Source organism: Eumetopias jubatus, unplaced genomic scaffold, assembly GCF_037043125.1.
Source record: "Eumetopias jubatus isolate StellerSeaLion01/CBP00866 unplaced genomic scaffold, mEumJub1_p1.0 scaffold_6, whole genome shotgun sequence".
NCBI lineage: Eukaryota > Metazoa > Chordata > Mammalia > Carnivora > Otariidae > Eumetopias > Eumetopias jubatus.
In genome coordinates, this window is record NW_028274812.1 from 13,131,268 (window position 1) to 13,146,208 (window position 14,941).

The window sequence follows — 14,941 nt, forward strand, 5'->3', positions numbered from 1 at the left end:
AGTGACCTTCTTTAATCATACAACACTGAGACTTACAGCACATACCTGTAGATGATATCACCGACTGTAGTTTCTTTCTCTCTAGTTACTCACTTGCATGGGGAAGTAAAATCAGGAGGCTTGTACATTGGTGTGACATTAATAATTTTGTGATGTTCCTTGTCTTTCTTTATGCCTTCACTTATTTACTTCACAAATACTATTAAGCGCTGGCTGTCTTCTAGATGCTAGGGGATAAACAATGAACAAAGGGAAGCCTCTGCTTTCTTGGTGCTTCTATTCTGGTCTCAGTCAGGAGACATTTTTGGGTGGAATCGATGATGATGATGATGATGGCAGGCTCCCATGTTTGCGAACATCCCCTGGGGAGGACAGTGATAATCCCTAGTTTACCGTGTTTCCGAGGAGGGGCTACCTAAGCATTTGGGGCTTTCTGTGTCTCCCTAGCAACTTTTATTCTGAACACTGAGGAAATTGAGGAGCTGAATAAATCACATTAGAGTAATTACCGTGTACTTCATAGTGTTCTCAGCGCATTACAAACAACTAACATTTCAGGTTCGTTAACGCGGGTATCCCTGTCTTAACAAACCAGGGAACTACGTCACTTGCTCCTGTAAGCAAGAAGTGGGACTAGTACTGGTGCTCAGGCTCTTCAACTGCTGCCCTGTCTCCTTCTATATCTGGGGAGAGAGGTTGCTTGTTTTCCTTCTCCTACTTGGGATTTCTTTGAAAGTTTGAGAGTATTCACTGCCAGATTTGGGGACAGTGAAGGGAGTCTGGGCCTCCCTCCCTTGTGGTTTGCATTCTTTGGGAGCTCCCTTTTGTTTTCCTTCCTGATTCTTTCACATTGAATTATGTGTTTAATTTGTGCAAATGGAATGTGTTTAACTTTATTTAATGATGTGTGTTTCTCTCTGTTCTGCTAGATGTTCTGTAAATTCCTCGAAACAAGGATCTGGCAAATAGGTACATGTGACAAATAGGTCAAAGTGTGTATTACAAATTCTAAAACGATTAGATCAGTTTACTTGAAATTGGGGATTTCCCCGTCCTTTGTGGGACCACATAATAATTTCATTTAGCTGTTGACAAATGTTTAACTGTATTCTGATCAGTGGGGTGTGAATAATAGGCCATAGCATATTGGAATAATAAGACTGGGGGCATTATTATTTAAAACCGAGCATATTCAACATATGTGTCCCTTGGGAAGAAGTCTTTATGCCACTGCAGATGCTGTTTTTAGGTAGGTAGCAACATGGCATTCCTACTTGATAATTCTCCTACATGTCAGGGATCTTTTTGATTATTTGAGGTTAGGTCATTTATATTCCCTCAGAATCCTCAAGGACGTTCTGGCCCCCCTTTCAGGGAAGTGTTCTTCTGTTTTCTTCAAGTTCTCAATCTCTGATCTTATTTACAACCTTGGTCCTATCAAGATCCCTTATTGCACCTCCCCCGCAACTTTCTCTGTGTCCAGAATATTTCCTCATGCTCTCAAGCTACTTCTGAAATCCTGTTCCCTCAGTGAAACTCTTGAGTTAATTAAAAGAGGAATCTGGCCTCATCTTTATTTCTACTTATTACTCAGGGATGAAGTTCAACGAACATCCATGGTGCATGGTTTCTTCCCTTTAATTTTAATGGACTAATTTATTCTGCACGTAAAAACTAATAGGAATCTCTGTTTTATGCTTTACTTTGCACAATGAACTTGCCTGGCACAGTAAACATGAATTTCAATTCTGCCGGTCCCTGGTCCTTGTTTGTTTTGTTTTAAGAAAGAGTTTATGACATGTGGATGACAAGGAACTGAAACACTGTTACATTTGTGTTGGTTTAACGGAGCTGCCATAAAAAAAGCACCACGAACTGGGTCAAGAGACAACAGAAGTTTATTTCCACCCAGCTCCAGAGGCTGGAAGCCTGAGATTCTGGTGTTGGCAGGGTTGGCTTCTTTTGTGGCCTCTCTCCTTGGCTTGTAAATAGCTTTCTCTCCCCGTGTCTTTACGCGGTCTCGCCTCCGTGTGTGTCTCCTCTTCTTATAAGGACACCAGTCATCTTGGATTAGGGCCCATCCTGATGATCTCATTTTAACTTAATCACATCTTTAAAGCTTTTTCTCCAAATACAGTCACTTTCTGAGCACTGGGGGTTAGGACTTCAACATATAATTTTGGGGAGACACAATTCGGCCATAACAAAATTTAAATGTATAGCACGGTTGTCCCAAACTTTTGTGACAATTAAAACAAAAATTCCTTTTAAAGCTTAAAAGTGGGCAAGGGACGAGGACATCCCAGTGGAGAGGAGATTGCAGGGTACATTGCTCGCGACCTGGCTTAGACCTGGCTAAGGGGTTTAGGGTGAAAATCCATAGTAATGAAGACTCTTGTTTGTACTTTCCCAGTTGTTTGGATTCAGTGACAGTACCTTCTAAGTACCTCTGAGTTTTCGTGATTCTCTCTTAATAAGCGTTTGTAATTAGACCTGACTGCTTATTTGGGAAGATGCTTGGAGAGGAATTTTTATAATCCTACGTTTCCTGGGTAGAATGTGAAAGAGCAGAGCTTGTGTCAAATAGGTCTTGATTTGAATTCAAGGCCTTTTCTGCTTATGGCAAGCTGAAGAAGATGGCTCTGAAAATCCTTCTTTTGACATCTTGCCAGCTGTGTGGCTGTAGACAGGTTATGTAGCCCCCATGCGTCCTAATTTAGGCATCTGTAAATTGGGAAGGGAAGCTGTCAGGAGGCTTTCCTTGGCTCTTGGCGCTTGTCACTATTGCTTATTGCAGATAGATGCCGACCCTCTGTAGACGACCCTGGGTGGCGGGGCTCTGGCACACAGCCCCTGCAGCCCTGGGGTGGGGAGCATCCGTCTCCACACCTGTTGCCTTGGGTAGCCTCCAATGCCTGTCTGACTCACGTGCCCTGATGGACATTTGTGGCTTGTAGCCATCAAAGTGGACCTGTGCTTATGTCAGTGTCTCTACTCTTGCTCGCTGTGTGATGGAGCCTCTCGGCGAGATAGATGTCACTTGAGGGAAGATGGGTGGGTTCCAACGGATCACCTTAAAATGATTTTTTCTTACCTCTTCTTCCTGTATGTGCTGGGGTCCCCAGTAGTTATAAAACATTCTTCTTTTTATATCTTCTCAGGAGGCAAATGGTGGAAGTTTGTGGGGTAGAGGTACCATTTAGCCTAGCACATCAGCTTCTAAATCCACAGACATTAGTATTGCCAAAACCAAGTACTGGACCTTGTGCCTGCTTTTTCTAGTGCAGAGTCCCCACATGGCAGAGGGCTCAATGAAATGAGTTTGTGTGTGTGTGTGTGTGTGTGTGTGTGTGTGCGCGCATGTGGGTGCATGCGTGTGTTTGAGGGTGGCAGAGGACAGCCGCATGCCTTCCACATACTTTATGCTAGCTAAATTGAATTTTCATCCTCTGCGTTGGGATTAAAATTTCATAAGCCTCATTGCTGAAAACACTAAGGTGGCTTTTATTATTAGGCTTGAATAGACCAATTGATTCAGTGTGAAGTTTTATTCCAGTAAAACCATTGAAACAAGTTGACCAGAGAGTTCTCTATAAAAGAGAGAACTTTAACCCCAAGTTACCCCAAGTTCTGTGAGGCTTACCTATTTTACATATTTTAACCATTACAGAAGAGTGTTAAAATACAACACTGTCGGCAGTAGTGTTTGACCTGGAAAAAGTCCCATGAGCGAACCCATTGACCATTGCCTTTCTCTGGTACCGCTGCTGGTATCTTCTCCTTTGGATTCTGTATTTATCAGAACTTTTTCAGTTGCAAGGGACAGAAACCCAACACAAACAAGCTTGAGCTGGAATGGGAATTTATTTCAATTTAAGTGGAAAATCATAGGACTAGAAATATCCTTAAGTGGAATTAGATCCAGGAGCATATAGGATATTATTGGAGCATTTTCTTTCTCTCAAATGGATTTGTTTTCAGAAAATTGATGAGAAAAATGACTGCCAGCATCCCCAAAGTTGTATCCTTATGACTTCCAACTGGAAAGGAAGAGCCTCTGTCTTCCTGTGTCCAAATATCAAATATCAGGGAAGATTTTGATTATCATTCTTGAGCCTATAACTGACCAGCGGGTAGAATATTGTGGCCAGCGACTGTGGCAAAGCATCTTGATTGGCAAGTCCACTGGGATCACATAGGCCGGGACAGGGCCGATGTCCCATCCCTGCCTGGCAAGCGAACATATGTGTAGTACACATGACCAGCATTTCCAAGTTGGCAAAGGTTTAGTGCTTATTCTTTTAGTTGAAAGGGAATGGGAAGGTAACTGTCATAAAACTGCTAAATCCATTTGAAAATTGTAAGCTGCACATTGCGGATCTGTTTGAGATGACAAGATAATGACACACCTGAAAAGTGTCCATCAGGTGGGATGTACATCGTATAGACAATCGAATAGTTGGAGCGTAATGGAGATTCCTGAGGTTAATATAACTGTGGGCAGTGTTTTTTTTTTAATTTTTGATTGTTATGTTAATCACTATACATTACATCATTAGTTTTTGATGTAGGGTTCCATGATTCATCGTTTGTGCATAACACCCAGTGCTCCACGCAGAACGTGCCCTCTTTAATACCCATCACCAGGCTAACCCATCCCCCCACCCCCTTCCCTCTAGAACCCTCAGTTTGTTTTTCAGAGTCCATTCGTCTCTCATGGTTTGTCTCCCCCTCCGACTTACCCCGCTTCATTCTTCCCCTCCTGCTATCTTTTTCTTTTTCTTTTTTCTTAACATATGTTGCATTATTTGTTTCAGAAGTACAGATCTGTGATTCAACAGTCTTGCACAATTCACAGCACTCACCATAGCACATACCCTCCCCAATGTCTATCACCCGGCCACCCCATCCCTCCCACCCCCCACCACTCCAGCAACCCTCAGTTTGTTTCCTGAGATTAAGAATTCCTCATATCAGTGAGGTCATATGATACATGTCTTTCTCTGCTTGACTTATTTCACTCAGCATAACACCCTCCAGTTCCATCCACGTCGTTGCAAATGGCAAGATCTCATTCCTTTTTATGGCTGCATAATATTCCATTGTGTATATATACCACATCTTCTTTACCCATTCATCTGTTTATGGACATCTTGGCTCTTTCCACAGTTTGGCTATTGTGGACATTGCTGCTATAAACAATCGGGTGCATGTACCCCTTCGGATCCCTACATTTGTATCTTTGTGGTAAATACCCAGTAGTGCAATTGCTGGATCGTATGGTAGCTCTATTTTCAACTGTTTGAGAAACCTCCATACTGTTTTCCAGAGTGGTTGCACCAGCCTGCATTCCCACCAATAGTGTAGGAGGGTTCCCCTTTCTCCGCATCCCCGCCAACATCTGTCGTTTCCTGACTTGTTAATTTTAGCCATTCTGACTGGTGTGAGGTGGTATCTCATTGAGGTTTTGATTTGCATTTCCCTGATGCCGAGCGATGGTGAGCACTTTTTCATGTGTCTGTTGGCCATTTGGATGTCTTCTTTGGAAAAATGTCTGTTCATGTCATCTGCCCATTTCTTGATTGGATTATTTGTTCTTTGGGTGTTGAGTTTGATAAGTTCCTTATAGATTTTGGATACTAGCCCTTTATCTGATATGTCATTTGCAAATATTTTCTCCCATTCTGTTGGTTGTCTTTTGGTTTTGTTGACTGTTTCTTTTGCTGTGCAAAAGCTTTTTATCTTCATGAAATCCCAACAGTTCAGTTTTGCCATTGCTTCCCTTGCCTTTGGCGATGTTTCTAGGAAGAAGTTGCTGTGGCTGAGGTCGAAGAGGTTGCTACCTGTGTTCTCCTTTAGGATTTTGATGGACTCCTGTCTCACGTTTAGGTCCTTCAACCATTTGGAGTCTATTTTTGTGTGTGGTGTAAGGAAATGGTCCAGTTTCATTCTTCTGCATGTGGCTGCCCAATTTTCCCAACACCATTTGTTGAAGAGACTATCTTTTTGCCATTGGACATTCTTTCCTGCTTTGTCGAAGATGAGTTGACCATAGAGTTGAGGGTCCATTTCTGGGCTCTCTGTTCTGTTCCATTGATCTATGTGTTTGTTTTTGTGCCAGTACCATACTGTCTTGATGATGACAGCTTTGTAATAGAGCTGCAAGTCCGGAATTGTGATGCTGCCAGCTTTGCTTTTCTTTTTCAATATTCCTCTGGCTATTCGGGGTCTCTTCTGGTTGCATACAAATTTTAGGATTATTTGTTCCATTTCTTTGAAAAAAGTGGATGGTATTTAGATGGGGATTGCATTGAGTGTGTAGATTGCTCTAGGTAGCATTGACATCTTCACAATGTTTGTTCTTCCAATCCATGAACATGCAACGTTTTTCCATTTCTTTGTGTCTTCTTCAATTTCTTTCATGAGTATTTTATAGTTTTCTGAGTACAGATCCTTTGCCTCTTTGGTTAAATTTATTCCTAGGTATCTTATGGTTTTGGGTGCAATTGTAAATGGGATCGACTCCTTGATTTGTCTCTCTTCTGTCTTGTTGTTGGTGTATAGGAATGCCACTGATTTCTGTGCATTGATTTTATATCCTGCCCCTTTACTGAATTCCTGTATGAGTTCTAGCAGTTTTGGGGTGGAATCTTTTGGGTTTTCCACATACAGTATCATATCATCTGCAAAGAGTGAGAGTTTGACTTCCTCTTTGCCATTTTGGGTGCCTTTGATTTCTTTTCGTTGTCTGATTGCTGTGGCTAGGACTTCTAATACTACGTTGAATAGCAGTGGTGAGAGTGGACATCCCTGCCACGTTCCTGACCGTAGGGGAAAAGCACTCAGCTTTTCCCCATTGAGAATGATATTCGCTGTAGGTTTTTCATAGATGGCTTTTATGATATTGAGGTATGTACCCTCTATCCCTATACTCTGAAGAGTTTTGATCAAGAAAGGATGCTGTACTTTGTCAAATGCTTTTTCTGCATCTAGTGAGAGGATCATATGATTCTTGTTCTTTCTTTTGTTAATGTATTGTATCACGTTGATTGATTTGCGGATGTTGAACCAACCTTGCAGCCCAGGGATAAATCCCACTTGGTCGTGGTGAATAATCCTTTTCATGTACTGTTGGATCCTATTGGCTAGTATTTTGGTGAGAATTTTTGCATCCATGTTCATCAAGGATATTGGTCTGTAATTCTCCTTTTTGATGGGGTCTTTGTCTGGTTTTGGGATCAAGGTAATGGTGGCCTCATAAAATGAGTTTGGAAGTTTTCCTTCCATTTCTATTTTTTGGAACAGTTTCAGGAGAATAGGTATTAATTCTTCTTTAAATGTCTGATAGAATTCCCCTGGGAAGCCATCTGGCCCTGGGCTTTTGTTTGTTGGGAGATTTTTGATGACTGCTTCAATTTCCTTAGTGGTTATAGGTCTGTTCAGGATACCTATTTCTTCCTGGTTCAGTTTTGGTAGTTGATACATCTCTAGGAATGCACCCATTTCTTCCAGGTTATCTAATTTGCTGGCATAGAGTTGCTCATAATATGTTCTTATAATTGTTTGTATTTCTTTGGTGTTGGTTGTGATCACTCCTCTTTCATTCATGATTTTGTTGATTTGGGTCATTTCTCTTTTCTTTTTGATAAGTCTGGCCAGGGGTTTATCAATCTTGATAAATTCTTTCAAAGAACCAGCTCCTAGTTTCGTTAATCTGTTCTGTTTTTTGGTTTCTATTTCATTGATTTCTGCTCTTATCTTTATTATTTCTCTTCTCCTGCTGGGTTTAGGCTTTATTTGTTGTTCTTTCTCCGGCTCCTTTAGGTGTAGGGTTAGGTTGTGTATTTGAGACCTTTCTTGTTTCTTGAGAAAGGCTTGTATTGCTATATACTTTCCTCTCAGGACTGCCTTTGCTGTATCTCAAAGATTTTGAACCGTTGTGTTTTCATTTTCATTGGTTTCCATGAATTTTTAAATTCTTCTTTAATTTCCTGGTTGACCCATTCATTCTTTAGTAGGATGCCCTTTAGCCTCCATGTATTTGAGTTCTTTCCGACTTTCCTCTTGTGATTGAGTTCTAGTTTCAAAGCCTTGTGGTCTGAAAATATGCAGGGAATAGTCCCAATCTTTTGGTACCAGTTGAGACCTGATTTGTGACCTAGGATGTGATCAATTCTGGAGAATATTCCATGGGCACTAGAGAAGAATGTGTATTCCGTTGCTTTGGGATGGAATGTTCTGAATATGTCTGTGAAGTCCATTTGGTCCAGTGTGTCGTTTAAAGTCTTTATGTCCTTGTTGATCTTTTGCTTAGATGATCTGTCCATTTCAGTCAGGGGGGTGTTAAAGTCCCCCACTATTATTGTATTGCTGTCAATGTGTTTCTTTCCTTTTGTTATTAATTGCCTTATATAATTGGCTGCTCCCATGTTAGGGGCATAGATATTTACAATTGTTAGATCTTCTTGTTGGGTAGACCCTTTAAGTAGGATATAGTGTCTTTCTTCATCTCTTATTACAGTCTTTGTTTTAAAATCTAATTTGTCTGATATAAGGATTGCCACCCCAGCTTTCTTTTGGTGTCCATTAGCATGGTAAATGGTTTTCCACCCCCTCACTTTCAATCTGGGGGTGTCTTTGGGTCTAAAACGAGTCTCTTGCAGACAACGTATCGATGGGTCTTGTTTTTTAATCCAATCTGACAGCCTGTGTCTTTTGATTGGGGCATTTAGCCCATTTACATTCAGGGTAACTATTGAACGGTATGAATTTAGTGCCATTGTATTGCCTGTAAGGTGACTGTTACTGTATATTGTCTGTGTTCCTTTCTGATCTATGCTGCTTTTAGGCTCTCTCTTTGCTTAGCGGACCCCTTTCAATGTTTCTTGTAGGGCTGGTTTCGTGTTTGCCAATTCCTTTAGTTTTTGTTTGTCCTGGAAGCTTTTTATCTCTCCTTCTATTTTCAGTGACAGCCTAGCTGGATATAGTATTCTTGGCTGCATATTTTTCTCGTTTAGTGCTCTGAAGATATCATGCCAGTCCTTTCTGGCCTGCCAGGTCTCTGTGGATAGGTCTGTTGCCAATCTAATGTTTCTACCATTGTAGGTTACATATCTCTTGTCCCGAGCTGCTTTCAGGATTTTCTCTTTGTCTCTGGGATTCGTAAGTTTTACTATTAGATGTTGGGGTGTTGACCTATTTTAATTGATTTTGAGAGGGGTTCTCTGTGCCTCCTGGATTTTGATGCCTGTTTCCTTCCTCACATTAGGGAAGTTCTCTGCTATTATTTGCTCCAATATACCTTCTGCCCCTCTCTCTCTTTCTTCTTCTTCTGGGATCCTAATTATTCTAATGTTGTTTCATCGTATCATATCGCTTTTCTCTCAAATTCTGCCCTCGTGATCCAGTAGTTGTTTCTCTCTCTTTTTCTCAGCCTCTTTATTGTCCATCATTTGGTCTTCTATATCGCTGATTCTCTCTTCTGCCTCATTTATCCTAGCAGTTAGTGCCCCCATTTTTGATTGCACCTCATTAATAGCCTTTTTGATTTTGATTTGGTTAGATTTTAGTTCTTTTATTTCTCCAGAAAGCGTTTCTCTAATAACTTCCATGCTTTTTTCAAGCCCAGCTAGTATCTTTAAAGTCATGATTCTGAACTCTAGGTCTGACATCATACTAATGTTCGTATTGAGTAGGTCCCTGGCTGAGGGTACTAACTCTTGTTCTTTATGCTGAGGTGATTTTTTTCGTCTTGTCATTTTGTCCAGAGGAGAATAGATGAATGAGAGAACAAAATGCTAACAGGTTAACAACGTCCCTAGCAAATATACTCTATATAAGTCAGAAAAGACCTGAAACCAGGGGAAAAGAAAGGGAAAGAAAGAAAAAAGAAAGAGAAAAAAAAAAAGATAAAAACAAAAACCGAACAATACAAAAAAAAAACAGAATATGATCAAATATGATCAGGCTAGTGCATAGATCAGTGTCACACACTAGATTTTGGGCGTATTTTGGTCTGTCAGAAAAAAGTGCCTCCTAAAATTTTAAAGGAAGAAAGACTTATATATACAAAATAAGGGTTGGTACAATGAAGGGATGGAAGATGACTGTAAACATGAAAATTATAAAAGATTTTATAAAAGGAATTGATAAGAGGTTGTTTGAAAAAAGAAAGAAGATTTAAAAAAAAAAAAAGGAAAGAATGTGATCAGGCAGGAGACTAGAACAAAGCCATACACTAGTGATTTAGGGTATATTTTGATCTGTTAGAAGAAACTGTATCTCAAAATTTTAAAAAGAGAACAACTTTTATATATATGCCAAAAATAAGGGTAACTACTATGAAGGGATAAAATGTGACTCTAAAAATGAAAAATTAAAAATGTTTTTTTAAAAAAGGGATTGATAAGATGGTGGTTGAAAAAGGGAAAAAAATTAAAAAAAGTTAAAAAAATTAACTTTGAAAAACTAATGAATCATGGTAAAAAAGCCATGAATTCTATGTGCAGTATTCCCCTAGCGCTGGAGTTCTCCCGTTCTCCTTGATCGGTAAACTTGGTCTTCGCTTGCTGGCTGTTTGTGCTGATCTTCTGGGGGAGGGGCCTGTTGCCGTGGTTCTCAAATGTCTTTGCGGGGGGGGGGGGGGGGGCTGGAATTGCCCCGCCCTTGTCGGTCTGGCCTAAGCAAGCTGTTCGGGTTTGCTCTCAGGAGCTTTTTTTCCCTGCAAGCTCTCAGTACAGCTTTGGAGGACCAGGGTGAAAATGGTGGCCTCCCAGTCTCCACCTGGAGGAGCTGAGAATTCGGGGCCCCGCTCCTCGGTGCACCCCCAGAGAAAAGCAGTCACTCCCGTCTCCCTGGTCTCCGGCTGCACTCCGTGCTCACCCGGCCTGTGACCGAGTGTTTCTGTCTCTGGCACCTGACCCTGTGTGGAGTCTCCAAACCCAGCAGATCCCTGCGGTGCGCTCCCGCGCCGCTCCTCCTGGGGGAGGAAGGAAGTCTCCCCGGATCTTCCGCTTGTTGGGTCCCTGCTGGAGGAGCAGTGGCCCGAGTGGGCCGCAGATCACTGTTTATGGCAACCCCGAGCCGAGAGCCGGCGCCTCGGCTCCGTCTCTGCAGCCGGCTTCCCCGCTCCGATACCTGGGAGCTCTGCCGCACTCAGGCACCCCCAGTTTTTCTGTGACCCCGAGGGTCCTGAGACCACACTGTCCCGCGAGGGTTCCACCCCCCGCTTAGCCACTGGAGTGACGTCCCTCAGCGGAGCCGACTTCTAAAAGTTCCGATTTTGTGCTCCGTGGCTCTATCACTTGCCAGAAGCCGCCGACAGAGGCCCTGTGGGCAGTGTTTTGAGTAAAGGTAACAAAATGACAATAATGGACTTCTGCTCTTTTTGGTAGGGTTAGATGACTGCCTGCAGCAGTATGTCCACAAGTTTGAACGGGAGAAGATAAATGGAGAGCAGCTGCTGCAGATTTCCCATCAGGATCTTGAGGAGCTGGGGGTCACGCGAATTGGACACCAGGAACTTGTGTTGGAGGCTGTCGACCTTCTCTGTGCGCTGGTGAGTTCAGGAAAAGATGATCTGTGCCATGATGATGTCCTCTAGAACCTTACTTGCTTAAATCCTTAATGTTCGCGATTTGGTGTAGCATCGCTTTCTATTAATGCTCCATTGAAGTGAAGCATGAGCTGAAGACAACATAAAAAAGGAAGAAAAAGAATTGTTTTCTAGGTGAGGAGCAGGCAAACTGGCCTGCAGGTTAAGCCTGGCCCATTATTTTTGTCAATAAAGTTTTATCGGCACACAGCCACGCCCATGCATCTGTTATCTGCAGCTACTCTCCAGCCACAGCGGTCGAGTGGAGTAGTTGGGCCAGGGACCCTGTGAACCCCAGAGTCCAGTGTATTTACTGTCTTGCCCTTTAAGAAGAAGCTTACCTTTTACAGAATAAAGTCAGTGTTAGTTTCATTTTCTTATCTTGTGTGGAGAGTACAAAGAGGGAGATCATCCTGAACGCCAGTGGCATCTTCTAAACTGAAATGAGAAATAGGTTCTGATTTTCATGTCTGTTTTTGTCACTATGAAAAGCTTTTTTATGTTTCCCAGGTATTTGTGATAAACTGATGCTCGTGCTTGCAGTCACCAACCTATGAAGTGGTAGCTAGATGGGAAAAAAGGTGAACATAGCTACACTTTGCAGATGCTTGAGCTTTGGCTTGAACATAAGTGAGTTCAGCCCTGCCAGGTTCTGACTCTTGCATGGCACCCGTGGCTGCACGAGTGACTTTTTTAAGCATGGGCTAAAAGTGCCTGTGAGGGCATTGTGTTTACAAACTGGCTGCTGTGCGGTGGGATTCCACGTCTGTGTGCTACGGTGCCATGTCAAGGATGCAGTTTCCCCAGCTGTCAGGATCTGGACCTGCTCCGCAGCATTCAGGCTGGGTTAAGTAATGCCATGAACCTGAGCCAGGGGTATATACAATTACATCACTGAGAATGGTGGGAAAGAATGTGCTCCCGATTATCTTGCCATTGCTGGTCTGCGTTCCGTTGATTATGTAACACTTGCCGCATTGTGCATATTCTTCTTCTTAAAATGGACAGAGCTTTGTCTCCCGCTCTGAGATGCGCTGCTCTTGTTTACAAGAGTAATGGGGAAATTATTTGTGGTTGATAAATGAGCTGCCACAGGGGAGACGCTGTGGCCAAAGTGGTGTGAGTGTTGGCCTGGGAGGCAGGCTTTCTGCATTCTAATCCTGGCTCTGCTACACACTCCTCACTCTGTGACCTCCAGGGAAACGGGGGTGTCTGTTTTCCCCATCTGTACAGTAACACTCTCTGGATGTGGCAGGACTCTAACGTGTCTGTTGCATTGCCCAGAAGATGTCTTAGAGTCCTGTTTATTATTAAGGCTGTATGGTTTTCTTATATACAGTGAAACATGTTTGAGTTTACTTTTATTGTACTTTCTGGGAAGCTCACTTTTCCATCTTTTCTGCTCATTTGATTTGTCTCTTTCAACTTCAAGGAAGGGCTTTGAGGTAAATGACTTTGCAGTCCACAATATGAGAGGTGAGGAGGAAGGGTCGATTCAAGGCACGCAGTGTATAGCAAGCCAGGTAATAAACATAGCAACCGGCTCTCTGCTCTTGCCCCTTCCCTACCTCTTAAAATATTGGCCTGAAATGAACAAAGCTGGACAAATGCCAGAACCTAAAGCTGCATTTTATCTCCTACAATTTCCTTCTAATTTCCTTTGCAGACAAAGTTTGACCTCAAACTCATTCTGGACATGCTTTGTGCAGCAAAGTGCCAGTGAATGCATTTGACAGGAGGGGCACAGGGGGGCTCTCAAATGAGTGTGCCTTTTCTGGGTTGGGGAGGGTTTTAGAGGGTTTGATTAACATATTTTTTTCTTCTTGATGTAATATCCTCATAAAGTGTTCCTATTGAAATGCATATGTTAATTATTGTACTCTCTATTTCATCTGTTTATACTATGGAGATCTTTGTATATATAAATTGGTGATAATTCTTTGCCTTGAACAACCCAACCCTTGGGCAGTTCATGTATACTTGCAGTTGGCCCTGGGGTTATAAAAGAGGTGGTAATGTAAACTTAGTTTGGTGGATGTTGGTTTTGTGATGGACAGGAAATGAATAGAATGTAGAAGAAAGAGAGGAAAAAACAACCACTGGAAAGTTCTGGAAAGAACAGGGCAGATAGAATGGGTAAAAACCTAACATAGGGAATAACTATTGGTAAAGATTCCAAAACCAGTGAGCAGATGGCCCACAGATAGCTAGTCATGGTTAGAGAAGAGAGCCAGGAGAGAACACTGCCTTTTGCAAATATCGACCATGGACTTGTATCATGAGGCTGAACCAAGACCACTTCTTAGGATTGAGTTCAGCGTCTGAGCCCAATTTTTCTCCACCTATCTGGAGCAGCCTCTTAGAGCTGCTCTTTCCAGTAGGACAACTATTCGCCACGTGCAACTATTGAAATTAAAATAAATTAAAATGAAATAAAATTCACTTCCTTGGTCACACTAAGCTATATTTCAAGTGCTCATAGCTCCTGGTGGCTAGTATCTACCATATTTGGACAGTGCACATAGAGAACATTTTCATACTTGCAACAAGTTCTGTTGACTAGCGCTGGTCTGGAGGGTGCGATTGAGAGTAAGAACAAGTATAATTGTAACCCATTTCCATTGCCAAATCAACCAAACCCTAGTTACCAAGGCAGGCACATATATATAATTATATATAAGTTAATTAAATATTTTACAATTAAATATAAAACATTATATATATGCCTTAAAGATTTTATTTTGGAGAGAGAGCGCCCGTGCGTGTGCAAAGGGGGGAGGGGGAGGGAGAGAGACTCTCAAGCAAGACTACATGCCGAGCACAGAACTGGTTGCAAGGGTTCCCTCTCACAATCCTGATGAGATCAAGACCCGAGGCAGAAGCTTAACCAACTGAGCCCCACAGGTGCCCCATATTTTTAAGGTTGAAGTAGGTTGAGAAAGTGAACAAAGTAGGGATCAGTAACACATGTTAAGTGATGCCACCTAAATGTATGATTAAATGAAATACCTGTAATGTATTTACCTGCCCAGGGCACTTCTGTGCACTTGTATATCCCTGAGATTATTAATTTCCTCCTTTACCTACATCTATGGCAAATCATGAAAAAATGTTATCCTTCTTTATGGGGAAAAATCATGCCGGAAGAGTAATCTTTGCTGACAGTCTGAATTTAACTTGATCTTGCTTATGAGTGTATTAAATGCCTTTTGGAAAAAATGTGGAATATCTCTCTTAGGTTGTGACCAAACTGAGCCAAGTCAGTGAGATGGTTTAGGTTGTGTTTTCTCTGGCACTCCTTAATCACGTATATTAGATCATGGACAGGGTCGGGAGGAATGGGAAAAG

The 14,941-nt window shown here is 42.1% G+C and overlaps 1 protein-coding gene across 2 annotated transcripts in view; it reads left to right on the forward strand.

Annotated features, from left to right (window-relative positions):
• The window catches only part of CNKSR3 (CNKSR family member 3), an 89,602-nt gene that overhangs the window by 46,166 nt on the left and 28,495 nt on the right, over positions 1–14,941 (forward strand). For both annotated transcript variants that reach the window (XM_028103394.2, XM_028103393.2), the window contains exon 2: positions 11,394–11,557. In XM_028103394.2, the coding sequence (XP_027959195.2) occupies positions 11,394–11,557 (164 nt within the window). The remainder of the gene's footprint in view (positions 1–11,393; positions 11,558–14,941) is intronic.